Raw genomic sequence first — 17,004 nt, 5'->3', positions numbered from 1 at the left:
ACCCATACCCATGCGTTTTAGAGAGGAAAGCTAAATATACTGTTTAGATGATGACTAAAAACAACTGCCTTGTCACCTTTATGTAAAGCAACTGCTCTGAACCCATCCCACATCCATCGTCTGACTCTCAGATAATGTCTGCTCACAAATTAGGAGTCAGAAGCCACAAGAACTCATTTCCAAGACTCCAAACAATTTCTGAAGTTCTTTTTCACAATTACCTGGAAGAACTGTATTAAAAACTATACTCTGTATCCAAGGCAATGACAGAAATAGTGATAAAGGTCTCATATGCACATCATCCTTTCAGAGCACTGATTGCTTCTAGATGTTTTAAATGATTCTGCCAGGACCCTGTACGAGTTGTGATCACAAATCCAAGCCCACAAGATATGTCCTAGGAATGGCAGGAAGGAATGTAACAGGTTCTCAAAACTTTAAAAAAAAAAAAAAAACCACGAAAGAGAAAAAAAAAAAAAAACACCAAAACTCCCAGCTGGTGCTTCCCTTTACCTTTTCCCTTTGTCCTATTTCTTCTTCACTATCTCTCTTTCACAGTTACCTCCTGACCAAAAGTTTTACATTGAGTGCTCTGAACGCACCTACTAGCACTGAATGTCAGAAGCATAGAATTGTTGTAGTGTAAAAGGGACCTTTGAGTTCATCTAATCTCATCCTCCTTTAATCAGCAGACATGTGCAGCTAGATCAGAATTTCAGTGGTGAATGTTCTAGTAGAAACGAAGAATCAGTATCCTTATCAGCATCCTCAGATTTGAGTGAAATTCTTCCTCTTTCATCTGTGATCACTCCTCTGAATTACTACAACTTTGCTGACAAGCCTCAAATCATTCTCCGTGAACAGCTAGGCTTTCTGTACTCAATCTTGTGCCCTTCTAACATGTGACTTCCTCTGGCAGCTCAGCAATACTACAGTCCTAGCTCATTCTTCTTTTGGGATGTTTCACTCATCTTCAACACTGCAGAACACGTGTTACATCCTCACGATCTTTTTAGATTTATCCTTCTATTTCCCTCTTAGCTAAGAGAGCTGTTAAGCCCTGCTTCCTTTTTCTCTGCAGCAATTTGAAATCCAGTTTGTTCTATTTTTTCACAAAAATTCATCTGACTTCTGCTTATGAAAGTACTGGCATTGAGTGCCCCTACTCAGCTAAAAAAAAAGAAACAAAAAAACATCTCTAGAGAATAAAACTCAGGCATATGGAAATAGAGTTAAAAGAAAGGTATCCTGAGATATTAAATCATGTCACTGTGTATTACAATAACCCTAATCTTCTCTTCTGCTTTATTGCCTCCCTACTGCTATCTGCACATTAAGGCATTCCTAAAAATAAACTGCAGCCTCCTGGAAGTACTTTATGTGTGTTAATTCCAGGTGCCCTTACAGATTAACAAAACAGATGCACTATAATACATTGTTTGCAGCAGTGTAAATGGTCTGTTTGCTAACAAAAGTCCTGAGGCACATCTAAGTTAATTTCAAATCAGTTTTATTTTTTAATAAACTTCAAGAAGGAGAACAGATCACCTGACTAGTGACTCTGCCCATTGCACTGCTTCAACCTGTCTTCTTGCATTCTCAAACCCAAGCTGATCATACTGGACAGTTTGGTGCGAGGGTACAGTAACTAGTGCAAGTCTCAGGTTGCAAACCAGCAGGGATGAGTTGGTTATTAGGACTGTTTTTTTGTTTTGTTTGTTTGTTTTTTGTTGTTGTTGTTTTAAGAGGAGAATAAGAATCCACTGGAGTCAGCAATGATTTGCTGAGCGATGTGCTTTGTTAGCCAGAAGATGGCAATACAACTCTAGAGTTCAGAAGCAGCGTACTAACCACGAGGAAAGCCTTGGCAATACAAATTCTTTTTGACAAAAAATTTAAGAGGCATAAATATCAATCACAACTTACATTTTGTATATTTATCTGCAGGGCCATTTTGTAATGACTGAAGTCTTTAGCGAGTTCATATCCCTGATGATAGAAAGTGAACAAACCCTGAAAAAATGATAGCACCTGAAACGCAAACAAGAGATTTGTCAGAAAGTGAAATTTAATTTGTCCAAATATGATTGCTGCATGTAATCTTTTCCATACAGATCAAAGATGACAATATGATTATTTTTTAAACAAATTTCTAGTAATGCCATAGTAAACTTCTGAGCACCTACTTGCATCCAAGTTGTCAGCTACAAACATTTCGGGGTGGTTCTGTCCCTGGAATTTCATGGTTGAGCTTTATTTTAAATCTGATCATAAACAGTGTATATTGCCTATCTCCAAAACTTCTCTATGCGATGTTTTCCACCACCTGCTTTGATACCAGTGATGTTTGGAATAAATGTGGACATGAGGATATAACAAACTTTTTAGTCACCATTTCCCTAGTCATTTCCCCGCCTTCTAATGATGATGTTTCATCATACAGTTCACTGGTTTGATTGAAAGCAGACACTCTCCCTCCAGCAGCTTTACTTTTAACAGCCTTTTGAATGGGGATATGACTCTCTCTCAGAGCTATAAAATTACCTGTATTGCATTTTGTGACTTCAGTGTTTTGAATAAAAAAAGAATGATTTGATCACATCGCAAGCTGGGTGAGGCTGCAGTAGCGCCTGCTTCTAATGTTTAGCTCAGTTGGTTGGAAAGAAGTGACACAGGAAAGAACAACTGTCTTTATTAAACAGAACAAATCAAAGAGTATATTTGATGAAGTTTTAAGATGCATACAAAAATACATTTTCAAAAATGCACCTCCGTTGTGCATATTTTTAAGCATTAAATGCTTAAAACAGTGGAAACAGGAAAACAGTGATAAGAATCTGGTATTAAACAATTTCAGTTTACTAGTGAAAATTTCAAATACAAATCAAGCAAAAATGTTTAGCTTGTTCAAAAAAAGAGAAAGGGACATGTTTTGAAAATACCATTTGAACATATTCAATTCCACCTCAAACGAAACATTTAAAACCACCTGACACTGAGTTTTAGCTAGAAGCATGCTTTTAGCATATGAGTGTAGATACAAGTTAACTAATAGACTTCTAAGTGTCACCTTCTAATTGAAAAATAACTCCTCACATTAGACAAGGATAGCATTTCACTGGTTAAAAGATGTTTTTCAAAAGGTAAAAAAGGCTGACCTTATCATCTTTTATTGGAATCCTCAATTCTAACTCACACCACAGATCAAGGTTGTTTCCTTTTTGCAGTACAGCACAAAATTTCACATATTTTCTGAAAATCGGCATCAGCAGATCTAATTCTAATTATTAAAATAAGCTTTGAGCTGCTTGGCTGAGTTTGTCTGGATTAAGAACTTACACAGAGAAACTGCGTTAAGCTCTGTTAAGTCACACAATTGCATGCATCTTCACAAAAAACAGAGCTCCGTGGCTTTTTCCAATTGCATTCCTTCTCAGTCCTTTATGAGTGATGGGGTAGAGTGTATTAATTCACTGGTACTTACAGGTTCTACGCACTCAAATTTCTTCCGTTCCTGAATCTCTTGCAACTTGCACACATATTCAAGGGAGAGTTCATAGAAGTGTTTTCTATTCTGCTCTACCTGGTTGTCCGCCTAAACACGAAATATAGCTTATGAAGTTTCAAAAATATTTTTCAGACAGCTTCAAACTGACACGTGTATAGCATACAAGTTGCAAGCAACAAGATAATTTGGTCCAGACCAAGACTCATTTACAACAGAGCTCGTTCTTTTACTTTCAAAGGGAAACAGCTATTCCCTTTTATTAGATAACATATCATGCTTTGATTTATGAAGCTACATTTTTAGAAATGTTTTGATAACACTTCTTCCAGCTGCTTTTTGATGGAACCTAACCAAATAAATCAGTGCAAGTACTTGAGCACTGATGTACTAATGCTGAAAAGCTGCATGCCTGAACAGAGAGGGAGGGCTGAAAGTGTCAGAAACAGGGGAGATCATCTCTAGTCAGAATAAGCTAGAAAAAATTGCTGAAAACACATTGCTAGTACTGGAAAGAACTGCTGTTCACAGCCAGGATGCTATCAGATCCACCTCACACCCATGCTGACTCTGATTGACAGTAAAGTAAGAAAAAAATAACATTCAATTACTGTCACACATTTCACAACTTTATTTAGATCATTAAATATTTAAAAATGCAGCCTTACTCGCTGCAGCTGATTTTTCTCTCCACTTTGGTAAAATGCCAACATCATATTGATCAGCTGTATTTCAGCTGCAGTTCATTCCCACATAAATATTTAACTGCATAGGATATATGATTTCTTTCTTTACGTTATTATTTACACTGTAAGTATTTTCATTCAACTATGAAACTTTAAAAACTGACTAATGGGATCTTTATTAAAATACATTAAAGAAAGGGCAGAAAGATACTTTGAGTGATTAACTTTTGCATATGCGATAGCAGCAAACGCTGTTGTAAGGTCCATTAAAGCTTCTGCACAAAACTACAGAAGGAAATAGGGAAAAGTCTAGACGAAAGGGTCACATTTACCTTCATACACTTTGTCTTAAATACTAAGGTTATATCCTTCAAGCGCTGACTACTATTCTTTAAGAGGATAAGTCCAATAAGCTGAGACAGTTTTGCCTTAAGATGTGCTTTGGTAGTCTGCTACAAATCTGTCAGTGGCTAAAGAGGTATAACAGCAAACACCATTAAAGAAAGAAAGCAATTATCCGCATATCATTAAGTAAAAGTGTTTCAAAAAGCAAAGCCATTTTGATGAATTCTCTAAATGATGCAACATAGGAATTGCTTGAGTGCTCTGAGTCGTCTGCAAAGCTTACAGTGATATGCAAAAGTATAGACAGACTACACAGCTGGTCTACTAGGACACTTGGCTAATCAGGGGTAAGACTGCTCTAAATACACCAAAGCCACTACAAAGCCTGTTTGTTGTTTTTTTTCCCCATTTCTTTTGTTGTTTTTATTGTTTTGGGTGTCTGCCCCCTCCCAGTTCCCCAAGAACATAATACCAAATACAGCTACTTTATTATTACGCTGCCAAAGAAATACAGAACTATCACAAAGACCACACTTCAGTGAATTTTCAAGAATATCTCTCTACTAACAGAGTCAAAGACACACTCCATTGTAATATTATTTCCATTAAATTTTTGGAAAATTTATATGCAAAACTACAGGCTCTTACACACAAGTAATGCCTCAACTCCACAACAGAAACTTGTTTATCCATACAAGGGCTGATGCTGCAAGTGCATTATGGAGACATAGCCTACTAATGAAACTTGAGCAGTTTTGAAATGAAACAAAATCTGAGCTTTCATGTTCCTGGGTAATTTATCAGTTACATGAACCCCTTTTTATTTGTGAAAGACTGCATATGTGTGTATATTTTATACGTATAAAATGAGGTAGGGAAGCAGTCAAGAAGAGGAAAATCTCTCAGCTCTTTTCTCACATACTATTTGCTGTTGCTCCAGAAAGAAAATAAAAGCTATTACAAATAAAGATGATTATGATAATGAACCGACAGGAACAGAAGGAATATCAGGGAAAATAGATATATTTTGTAGTTAAAAATGATCTGTAGCATTACAATGTAGCATTATTGGGGGGAGAAAAATGGATCTGCAAAGCATGAGAAGAAAAAAAGCAGTACAAAGCCACCACTTTCAGGATCATCAGTGTTGCTGCACTCTGCATGAAGTATCAACACAGAATGCTTAGTCAATACATTACATGTAACGGAAGTTACATATATGGTAAAGTCATCAAAGAAACATGGAGTTTTTGACAATATTCTTGCATTTTGCTATTCTCATAACTATGTTTCATATATGTTTCAGGTGAAGCAGTTGAAACAGAAAGCAATTGGAAAACTGTATGGTTACATCATCAAGTTGAGCAAATACTGATTTTGTCAGCTACCTTTCAGTTTGACAGAATTTTTTATTTTATCTCTATGAATGCTGCTTTTGCATTTGTATAAAATCCATTTATCTATTCAAAAGACAGTAAATTGAAGGAACAAGAGCAGCAACAATACCTCTTGTAACTGTACCTCCTTCTTCTTAGCTGATAAATTTAAATGCTTTTCTAGCAAACTGTAGTTCTTCTCAGTCTCTTTATCAAACTTCTTCTTTTCCTCCTAGACAAAGGAACAAAGTAACATTCATTTACAAATAAAAACTTCAGTACAACCTCCTTCGTTATCTTTCAAAATAGTACTTAATCAGAAACAAAGAAAAACAATCTACCACCATTCCATTAAACAAGGAAAAGTATTTCTAACTCGTTCTTTAAAAAAAAATTGAAGGCTAACTTGAAATAAAATCCCATTACTTCATTATGGTGAAGTTTATCAAACAAATGAATGCTTACATATATGTCTAATTAAAAACAAAAACAAAACAAAAACCTATGTATTGATCCCTGAAAATCAGGAAAAATAAAGTGTCACCTACATCTTCCTGGTTTTGAATAGAGCACTTAAACAAAACATCAGTTTCACTAAAAAAAATAACTTTCCATAACTGATAGGAGTAAAGAGTAAAAAGATCATTTGTGTAAGTTCCAATAGGTTTGCAGTCCTGATACTGAAGTGATTTCAGTTCATTAAGATTTCTTGATTTTAAAAGCATCCTAAGAACTCTATGCTGAATTCCAGCTTCTACCAGATTGTTGCTGCACTCATAAAACAAAAAAAACATTAAAAGAAACAAAAATCTCCAAGGAAAATAAAATCATGCTAGCAAAAGTGAAGCCCTCACTCTTTCTGGGAGTTCCTTGTCTTTTTTGAGCTGGAGAGTCCAGAATTCAGCACAGAATTCTAAGTGTGGCCACATCAAGGCAGAGTAGAAGGGGAGGATCAACTCCCTTGACCTGCTGGCCACACTCTTTTTAATGCAGCCCAGGACACCATTGTCTTTCTTGGCCACAAAGGCACACTGCTGGCACACAGACAACTTGTTGTCCACTAACAGGACTCCTTGGTCCTTCACTGAAGAGCTCCTCTGCAGCAGGTCATCTCCTAACCTGTAATGCGCGCAGTTATCTCTCTTCAGGTCTACCTACAGATTTTGTTGAACAGAATCAGGTTCTTCCCCATCCAACTCTTCAGACAGTACAGGTCTCACTGAGTGGCATTACAGCCTGCTGGTGTGTCAGCCACTCCTCCCACCTTTGTATCATGAGCAAACTTTCTGAGAATGGACTCCATCCCGTCATCCAGGTTATTAACAAGAATGCTGAACAAGACTGGACCTAGTACCAATCTCTGGAGAACACTGCTAGTTACAGGTCTGCAACTAGACACTACGCCACCAATTACAACTCTTTGAGCTCTTCCAGTCAGCCAGTTCTCAACCTACCTCACTGTCCACTCATCTGTCCTGCACTTTGTAAGCTTCATTGCAAGGATGCTATGGGAGACTGTGTCAAACACCTTGCTGAAGTCAAGTTAACATTCACTGCTCTCCCAGCATCTACACAACATAGAAGTCTACCGTTTTGGTGAAGTATGATTTTCCCTTGATGAATCCATGTTGACTACTACTGATAACCTTCTTCTCCTCCAATTCCTCGGCATCCAGAACAAGTTGATTCATCACCTTTCCAGGCATGAGGGTGAGGCTGACTAGCCTATAGTTTCCTGAACCATCCTCCCTGACCTTTCTGAAGACTGGAGTGACGCTGGCTATCCTCCAGTACTCAGGCATCTCTTCCATTGGACAAAACCTTTTGAAGATGGTGAGACGATGAGACCAGTTCAGCAATCACCTCTGATGGCTCCCTCAGCACACATGGGTGCATTCTGTACGGGCTCATGGATTTTTGCATACTGATTTTGGCTAGGTGGTCTCTAACCATATCCTAATCGACCAAACGGAAGTCTTCCATTGCCCAGACTCTCTATCTCCAGGTCTGGGATTCCCAAGAGGTAATCATTGTAGTAATGACAGAAGCAAAGAAAGTGTTCAGTATCTCCACCTTCTCACTATCCTCTGTTACCAGGGCACCCATCTCATTTAGTGGGGAACCCTCAGTTTCCCTAGTATTCCTTTTACTGCTGACTTGAAAAAAGAATAAACTTTATTATCATTCTTTATTATTATTCTTTATCTCCTTTGCCAGATTAAATTCCAAGTGGGCCTTAGCCTTCCTTACTGCATCCCTACAGGCCCTGAGAACATTCATATATTCTTCCCAAGTAGACAGGAATTTTTAATACATTACATATGTTTTTGTTTCATTATCAATTGAGGAACAATATGATATGCATATGGGACTAACAGGATTAGTCATAATGTGATAGCATGTGAGAAATCTGGAATAAACATTAAATATTTGTATGGATTTTTTTCTTTATGTGTTCTACAATTAAGCAAGACTGCTCTATTTAAAGTAACTGAGAGTTCTGTCCAGAAAATGTCTAAATCACATTTAAGAGCTTCAACTTCACAGAAACAGTATGCAGGTGTATGGGAACTGCTGAATCATGGCTTGAACCTCTGATTGATCACCTGAGGCGAGCACCGAGTCAACCATGGGAGCACAGGTGAAGGCAATTCACCTGTGTGATCAGAAGGGGTGGAGCCTGGCTGCACCTCTCCTAGACCCCATTTAGGGGCTGACTGTCACTGAGGAAGGATCTTTTTCTGGAGATTGTGCCTCGTGGAGTTTTTTGTAAGTCTACACCACCAGTGAGTACTTTTCATTTATCTCTGATTGTCTTTTCCAATCTCATAATCTTACTAGCCTAATTTTTCTGTATATTTGTTAATCACACAATACTTTTACAACATCTGTATACTTCTTGATCTTACAATAGGAAGTTAAGGGAAGAGTTGTGTATCCGAACAAAATGTGCAATGTAGGCTGTGAGCATGTAACATCTCATGTTAAAAACATCAAAGACAAAATTCTAGGTAACTATGAAGTAACAGAAGAACACGAGATAATTTAAAAATAAGTAATGCCCCCAAAATGGCAACATCCTTTCACGCAAAAAGAACTCAGTCAAAACAATCCACTAACACAACTGTTTCTATGAAAATAGGTTACATTCAGAAAAAAATAACTTTCCTTTGGTGACTCTCCATATTAAAAACCAAGGGTTTTGTTGTTGGGTGAGTTGTTGGTCCAGATCTCTGAAACACTTCTCAAACAACCACAAAATTGTAAAAGCCACTGCACCACTAAAATGCAATGACTTAGGCAGAGCATTTTGCATGCATGAACACTGGACTTGAGTTGGGAATATATTAATAATTCCTGCTAACATGAAGTATAACTCTCCTGTAATTAAAAGGTCATCTTAGCTCTTAGGTATCATTGCTGTTGATGTCATTGAATTATAAAACCAAACAGCTGCAGACTGGTAGGTCAAAAAAATGTAATAGTTGACTTCTAGAAGAGAAAACAATGTTAAATACCTGTATTTCCCCCCCACCCCTCTCTCAAGTAATCATTTAAATCTGTTCTCACAGGTACAGTGGGGTAAATATTTTCCTTAGTATGAAAAATGAGTCTGTATTTAACTTATTAAATTTACTTTGTTTTATAAACACAATGTAGTGGCAACCTTAAAAAAAAAAAAAAAAAAAAAACTGATATTTCTATCAAAACCAAGTTTCTTTAAATGAAATCTTGTCTTCAACCTCTTCCCCACTCATACTGAGCTATTAGTGATGTATTTAAAACTGAAAGTAAAACAAAAACTGTTTTCACTTTATGGGCTGGAAAAAGAATAAAAAGATTACAAGCACATGGGTAAGCTACTTTGGGTAGTTAATAAGTTTCAGCTATTGATTGTGCAACTGCAAACATAAAGCAGAAAAGGGTTACCCATTAGGAAGGAGAAAAGGCTGCAAGCAGTATTTCTGCTATTCTAGGCAGAGAAGACGAGGTGGGGGAGGAAAGAAGGAAGCAGAAGGACACGTTCTTGTCTTCTTGAGGCATACTTTCCATTGGTTTCTGAAGCAAGTTCTCCAAGTAGAAAAATGTGTGAATACATGAAATATAAACAACAGTTTCCCTCTGCCAAATACATGTTATTGCTGCACTGCAATCCAAGTAAAGAAATTAAACAAGCTTATCATAAAAGCAAATGAGGGGCAAACCTTTACAGCTCCTAGCTGCTCTTTCCTAAATCGTTCCAAAGGTTTGATCAGAGTTTCAGTAACACTGAGTGCCTAAAGAAAAAAGAGCATGGGTTAAGTTTCTGTTGCCAGACAAGTCACTTTTAGATCTTTTTAGAAAACAAATAATAAAAAAAAAAAAAAAAAAAACCAAAAAAAAACCCACGAATTAAGCTAGGTTACTGAGTTATAACTGAAAAAGCAAAAAACCTCTGAGTTGTTTTAAGATCTTGGAATTTGTCATCACTTTTAATTTTAGTTTCAGGAAAGTTCAAGTAAATCTGAAGTAAATGAACAAATGCAGAAACCTCAGAAGTTTAGAGGCTGCATCTAAACAGCAATTGATTTACTTGATCAGGTCAACAGCTTCAACAACTGAACACTGGAATGTGACACAGGATAAGTAACTGTTTTCACTGGGGAGCACACGCATTCCTGCAACAATGCAAAACTCTGTAAACAGCTGTAGAACGGACAACAAAGAGTAAATGATAAGCTTTCAACATGCAGTTAAAGTGGTTAGGCATTGAAATATATATTTTCAAGTATTTACATTTGGTTACATTAAGAAAGCATTAAGTTAACCTAAGTAACAAAATTGAGAGGTATGGTGGTAATAAATGAGAAAGTTAGTTGATGGAGTATAAGTTTAATCCATCTCTTTTGGAGCATTCATCAGTGCTCTCTTGATAAATGGCCTCACTGCCTCATTAAAAGGGGACGAAAAAAAAAAAGCCACTGTAAGACTGAAAAGTAGCTTATTTAGTCCTGGCCAGCAAACAGGGTTTCTATTTCATACGGAGCTTTACAGGATATGAAGTGGCGTTGGGATTGGTCTTGGTGGAAACAAGATTTAGAATCTTAAGAACACTTGAAATTTCAGCAAAGCTGGAATTTCTTGAACGCAACAGCAGAATTGAAAGAGTGACAAGATGGGTAGTGTGGCAAAGCAGATTCCTTGCAGTCTTAGTTCTGAGGCAGAGCCACAGGGTAACTCCGTTCCAAGACAGCGGCCAGCACAGGCCACGGCTGAGCTTCCAAGAGTCAAGGAGAAGCAAACACTGCAGGCTTAACCTGGCCTTCTGAAAAGCTCTTATCGTAAAACGTGAGGGATACATTAGAGATCTGGCACAGCATGAATCTAAATAGCACTGTCTACTCCCACCCAGCCCTGGGGCCATGTAGGGGATTTACTGTGGGAGTCAGCCTGCCAATTCATGGTAACCACAGCAACTCTGATTTTTCAACAGCACTCTAATCTAAATATCTAACTAGAAACCAAATATCTGGCAAGTCTGGGCCAAACCAAGTGTTGTACAGTCATCCTCAGAGCAGACATTTCCTAACTTCAGAGCTGTTGATCTTGTGGCCCAAACTCTTTGGACATTCACTTCCCAATTTTGTCAGAAACACTTCAGCACACTCTCAAGGGGGGAAGGAAGGAAGGAGGACTGACAATCTGATAAGTCTGCGTTTCAGAAGGGTGCAGGGGCGCTGGAGTAACTATGACACAGGAGAGCCTTGGTGCAGAGCTGGGGAGGGGGACAGGCAACAGAGCAACTCCTGCTGTGTGTCAGACCCAACCTAGGTTTTTACTGCAGTGCTTATCACAATACTTTGAATGCTCTGACACATGGATAACCGTTAGTTCCCCATGCTGCTTCAGCTCCTGTCAAAAGACAGCTAGAGAAATCAGCTGTCTCAGGCAGGAGCTGAGCAACGTGCAAGGGTTTACTTAGCCCTTTTGGCACTCTAGGCACATATATCCTAACTAGTCAAGCAGTCAGCAGGAGTCTCCAAGGACAGTTTTAGGTTGTGAATATCCCAGAACTTTCCTGGAAACTCTAGGGCTGGAAGGCAAGGGCAATGTGTATTTCTAACAGAATCAACCCCAAGCAGCAGTTTCCTGGGACACTGCAGCAGCATCTGAGGACTGAGAAATCTCTTTTCTAGACAAAAGGATTCACCCAAATCTGAGTGAAGAACTGCTTGCAGAATGACAGAATAATCCTTCTATTTAATGTTAAGAGGTTTGGTTTTGTTGTTTTTGACAGTTTCCTCTTTACTGACATTGTGAGGGAGAAAGCTGTGAGGCTTCCTCACAGAAGAGCTCGAGTGGATGAGGACAGACAAAGCCAGCAGAGGCCAGAGCCCAACTGGTAAGAGCACCTCACAGTGCAGAACTACAAATTGCTTATCTTTTTTAACTTATACGCAACAAAAAGTGAAACGTAAGATCAATAGGTAATGAATATATGCTAACATCAAGTCCAAGCCAAAGAAAAACACAGCAATTTGGTGCAGTGGAAAACAGAGCAAAACAAAAACCAGAAACAACACAGACAGCAAAGGCTCTGGTTTATACACCAGAGGGATGGCTACAAATCAATTCCTCTGCTATACTGCTGGGTAGCATTAACCATGGGAAATACTAACAGTATTTGTCTGAAACAGGAAATAGGACAAATCACTAAATCAAAATGGGATGTTCCCTCCAAGACAGCCTACAAATAAAGATTGCAGTACTGGCAGTGGTATGATATGCCAGTAATTCTTTCACTAAAGAAAAACAAGTCTTGTCTCCTCCCAGAGGAGACAATTCTCATTTTGCATAACCAAAACCAAACTTTTATAACAGATGGCTTTGAAGCACAATTTTTCCTGCCCTTCAGGTGTTTATGATTTGTCACCCCCTGTGCTTTCTCTATACGCATTAAACAACGGTGCTATTGGGTATTGATCAAGTGGGATTTTGTGGATCCCTGGTTAATTCATGGAGCTTCACACCAGGCCTACAGATAAAAAAACCAGGATGAACACTTCTGAAAATAAGTGCGCAGGAGTTTTTATGTACAGAAACCATCAGGAAGATGTGACTGCTAAATTTAATAGTGAATTACAGAGCTGTTCTTCTGACTCAGAGAAATGAAAACAATGTTCATAATTACAATATGCACATTATTACAAGGAGGAATTCCAAGTGTTTTCCAGTACTATATCATAAAAAAAAAACTACAAAAAATTGTGTTCTCACTAGTGGAACAAAAATATTATTTACGCTATAGTCAGAGTATTATGTTAGTCAGAGTACAATGTTATGATGAATGCCTACTATTTAAAGGGTACAGGGAAATTCTTCTCTTGATATCCCTAAGCCATCCAAACCTACCTTGAAGGGATTATATACTCTCTTTTGAAACCCAGCAAACCAACTACAGTAAGCATAAACCATAAGAGAATCAATATGAAGAGGTCACGTCTTCTGCAATGATATCTTAGCTTGTTTTTTTGAATCTCAATATCTCAGGAATGCTTTTTTAAAAGAAAAAATTCTAGTGCCATATGCACACATGCTTCAGTCTGTATATTTGAAACTGCTTATGCCACTTCTGTTATGTTTGCTTCATCTATTGAAATGATGAAGAATTAGTTTTAACATAACCCTCAGAACAACAGGGAAAAAAAAAAACAAAGACTCACTGTTAACATCACTTAAGGAATTCAGTGTATCCAGCATTTTCAAGAGTATCTTACAGAAGCTTTTGGTATCTCCTAATTTTAGATGCCCTTAGAAAACTTCACCGACTCAGACAGAAACGTTTTACAGAAGGGAGATTATTCTGACTTTCACAGTTGCTCATTATGTCAGAAGTAATAAATTACGGGCTTTAAGATTAAGAGGCCCAAGCTAACATTTTCTACAAAGAGACCACAAAGGCACAGATTAAATCCATTAGCAAGTACGTTTACATTTCCAGCAACTTGCCTATTAGTCAGCTGAGTCAACAGGATCCAACAGGTAACCTACCAGTCAGTGCCAGTTCACAACAACTCCATTTAGCCTGTAATTTTTTTCTCTTCTTGGAGAAGTGGGAGAATGGCTGTTGAGGGAGAAACTGCTTTCCCCAAAGACCTCCTCCTGAGCATTGGAACCCAGCAGACAGCGCCATCCTCCAGCCCTCCAAGCTCCTCATGCTTCCTTGTTCTCCTTCAGCAGACAGGAGCGCTCTGACTACGAAATGCAGCACCAATCAGTTCCTGCAGACATAAGCAGGCTGTATTGCAGGAGAGGAAGGTTATTCGTGTGGGCTGTGAGGAAATATCAACCCACACACGTTTTCCAGAACTTCAGTCTGGCCTCTGTGGCTACAAAAGGTAGGCAAAAGTTTATCAAAATTTGGTTTACTAATTAGACAAACGCAACAGTGGGCCCCCAGCATTAATACTAAAAGTATCCTTAGATTCCAGTCTTTACTGGAGGAACAGGAACAGCACTTACATGTTGCTGGTAAATAAATCCTGGTGTGAGGAAAAACATGCACTGACTGCTCTACTCCAAACCTAAGCTCCCTCACATACAAGAGAGGTTTACTGGAAATGAATATATATATATATATTCATATATAACATACATATGTATTAGAAGGTCATGTTTCATATATATATATCTTACATATATATACATATATATATATATATATATATATATATCTTACTATGGACTGCCCAGTGACACAAGGGTGCTGAGTTTCAAATCCTCATCATAGGCAGTGGAATGCAGACCGTATGCCAAACAGCAAGACAGGGCCGTTTAAAGTTTCCCAGTGCACTGACTGGGAAGATTTATTTGTAGACGGGGCAGGGTTGTCTTTCTTGACAAAGCAAAGGAGGCCAAAGCCAGCAGGGCAGAGCTCATGAAGCTGAGCAGGTGTCAATGAAACTAGAGCTGGGAAGGAAGTACTGCTCTTCTCAGCTTAACAGAATGCAGGAAGGATAATGTAGCTAACAGTGATTCAATAACAAATTCAGTAACACTGCTGCTAAATAAAGAAATTTACTTTCTAATAAACAAATTTACTACTTACAATTTCACTTCTGCTTACAGCAAACATAGCTCTTTTATGTTTTTCCTAAAGAACAGGAGAATTCAGCCTAACACAAAAGGTCATTTTCTGATAACCCCAGTATTTGGGGAGTATGGAAGAAAAGTAAAAATTAAAAAAAAAGCCTTTTCTTCCAAGAAACTCTTGTGCTACGTATCTCAACTTGGTAGTGAAATGTCTTGAAACATGAAGATCTTTTCCTGAAAGTCAGCACCGTGTAACTTTGCAGTAGACAATTCCAGTTTCAAGGACTTTGTATTTTACTTGCAATTGATTTCTTTCAGTAGAGTTTAGTATTTTTCATTCTCCACGGGAGTAATTTTCTCTTACAACAGCATGCTCCCAGTGAACTGCATTCGCCAACTCCACTGCCCTCCTAATATAGCAGTACATCTCTCTACTCTTCAGTACTAGTTTTGTATTTAAATGGAGCACTGACAATCACACAGCCAACACCCCAAAGTTCTTGAAAACCACCAATGTGGTTTAGGATCACAACCTTGTAAATCACAGAATTCCATATGCTAAGCCCTGCCCCCAAGCCATGGTACAGGCAGACTCCTATTCTCAGCACTTTCTGGTTTTCTTAAATGCAGCAGTCTTGGCTTACAGATGATGCAGCAGCAGGACTCCTGTGTCTCTTCTTGTAGACAAAGCTTATTTTCCATTGAGTGGAAGATTATGAATGATCTAAAGGAAAAACAGTTTAAAATGCCTCCTTTTATCTGTATGCTGTGCTCTACTCTGAAAGAATGTTTGCACTGATGTGCTTGCTATGAGACAGATGGCCTGGAAAAGTTAAATTGGTATAATAAACAGACAATACAAAATGAAAAAAAAAAATCCCTTATCAAAAGAAGAATAAAGAAAGAAAGGGAGAAGGAAAAAAGGAAAGGAAGAAAGGGAGAAGGAAAGAAAGACGGGAAGAAAAAAATAAGGAAAGGAAAGGAAGGAAGGGAGAGGGAGAGAAAGAGAGAAGGAAAGAAGGAAAGGAAGAAAGAAAAGAAACAAATCAAGTTTAAGCAAAAGCTGCTTAGAAAAAAATTAACACTATATGTTCCTGAGTTTTGAATAAATTTATTCTTAAGTAGATTCCACTAGAAGGAGAACTACTACGAAACAATAAATGTAACAAATTGGAAGAGAAACAGACAGACAGCTTCACATTAGCAACAGATCATTTTTTCTCCATCCGAAGCACAGGCAAGCTATGGATAGCCCTTCCAAAGAAAGAGCCTCTCCTAAACTGAATATGCAAGAGCTGCATTCACAGAAGAACAGAGAACCACTCCCTGTCCACACTTCAGACTTATAAAGACTTTGACAAAGAAGAATGGCTACTCTGGAAAGGAAATAGCATAATACTCGTTTGCTTTGTTCATGGCTAAGCTCATAATTGAACAAAAAGACATCACTGAAAGGCAAGGAATCTAGCAGTGAACAACAGCATCAGTGTTTAGTCAAGAATGAACTGCCCAATTATTGTGAGGGGAGTCCTCCACAAGAAACAGTGGTGTTATTAACAACCAGCAAAATCCAAACTGTTGGAAGGTTTTCAATGCAAATTCCAAACATTTCCTGTTGATGAAATAACAGAATGAAAATTCTCCACTGAGTTGTATGTTGATGCATGTAAGACCACAATTATCTAAAAGAGGAAGCTGGGGATAATGCAGCTTTTAAGTCATATTCACTCAGAGGCTGAGGAAATACATCCCAAATTGGTTTTGCCCTTTTTTATCCCCTCATACAAACAACACTGATTTCTAGATGAACTGCATGAGTTCACACTCAACTCAGGTAACTATTTCAGAAGATTGTTCTTAATATTCAAAAACTGATAATTCAAACAGCCAATGTCAGGCATCACCAAAACATAAAAGATTTGCCTGAATAGTTTTCATCAGCATACGTTCGCCTATTCCAATAATTCTATGATTTCCATCTGGTTTCATGCCATGCAGAGGATAAATGAAGGTTAGGTTA

General features: G+C 38.0%; 1 protein-coding gene across 1 annotated transcript in view; it reads right to left on the bottom strand.

The window, feature by feature from the left end:
- ARHGAP10 (Rho GTPase activating protein 10) overlaps positions 1–17,004 on the bottom strand; it is a 130,987-nt gene that overhangs the window by 75,420 nt on the left and 38,563 nt on the right. Inside the window, exons 4-7 of the mRNA XM_048942635.1 lie at positions 10,118–10,189; positions 6,043–6,144; positions 3,485–3,595; positions 1,927–2,031 (exon numbers count right to left, since the gene is read on the bottom strand). Coding sequence (XP_048798592.1) covers positions 1,927–2,031; positions 3,485–3,595; positions 6,043–6,144; positions 10,118–10,189 — 390 coding nt within the window. The remainder of the gene's footprint in view (positions 1–1,926; positions 2,032–3,484; positions 3,596–6,042; positions 6,145–10,117; positions 10,190–17,004) is intronic.

Source organism: Lagopus muta, chromosome 4 (genome assembly GCF_023343835.1).
Source record: "Lagopus muta isolate bLagMut1 chromosome 4, bLagMut1 primary, whole genome shotgun sequence".
NCBI lineage: Eukaryota > Metazoa > Chordata > Aves > Galliformes > Phasianidae > Lagopus > Lagopus muta.
This window is presented reverse-complemented; position numbering and strand designations above follow the sequence as displayed.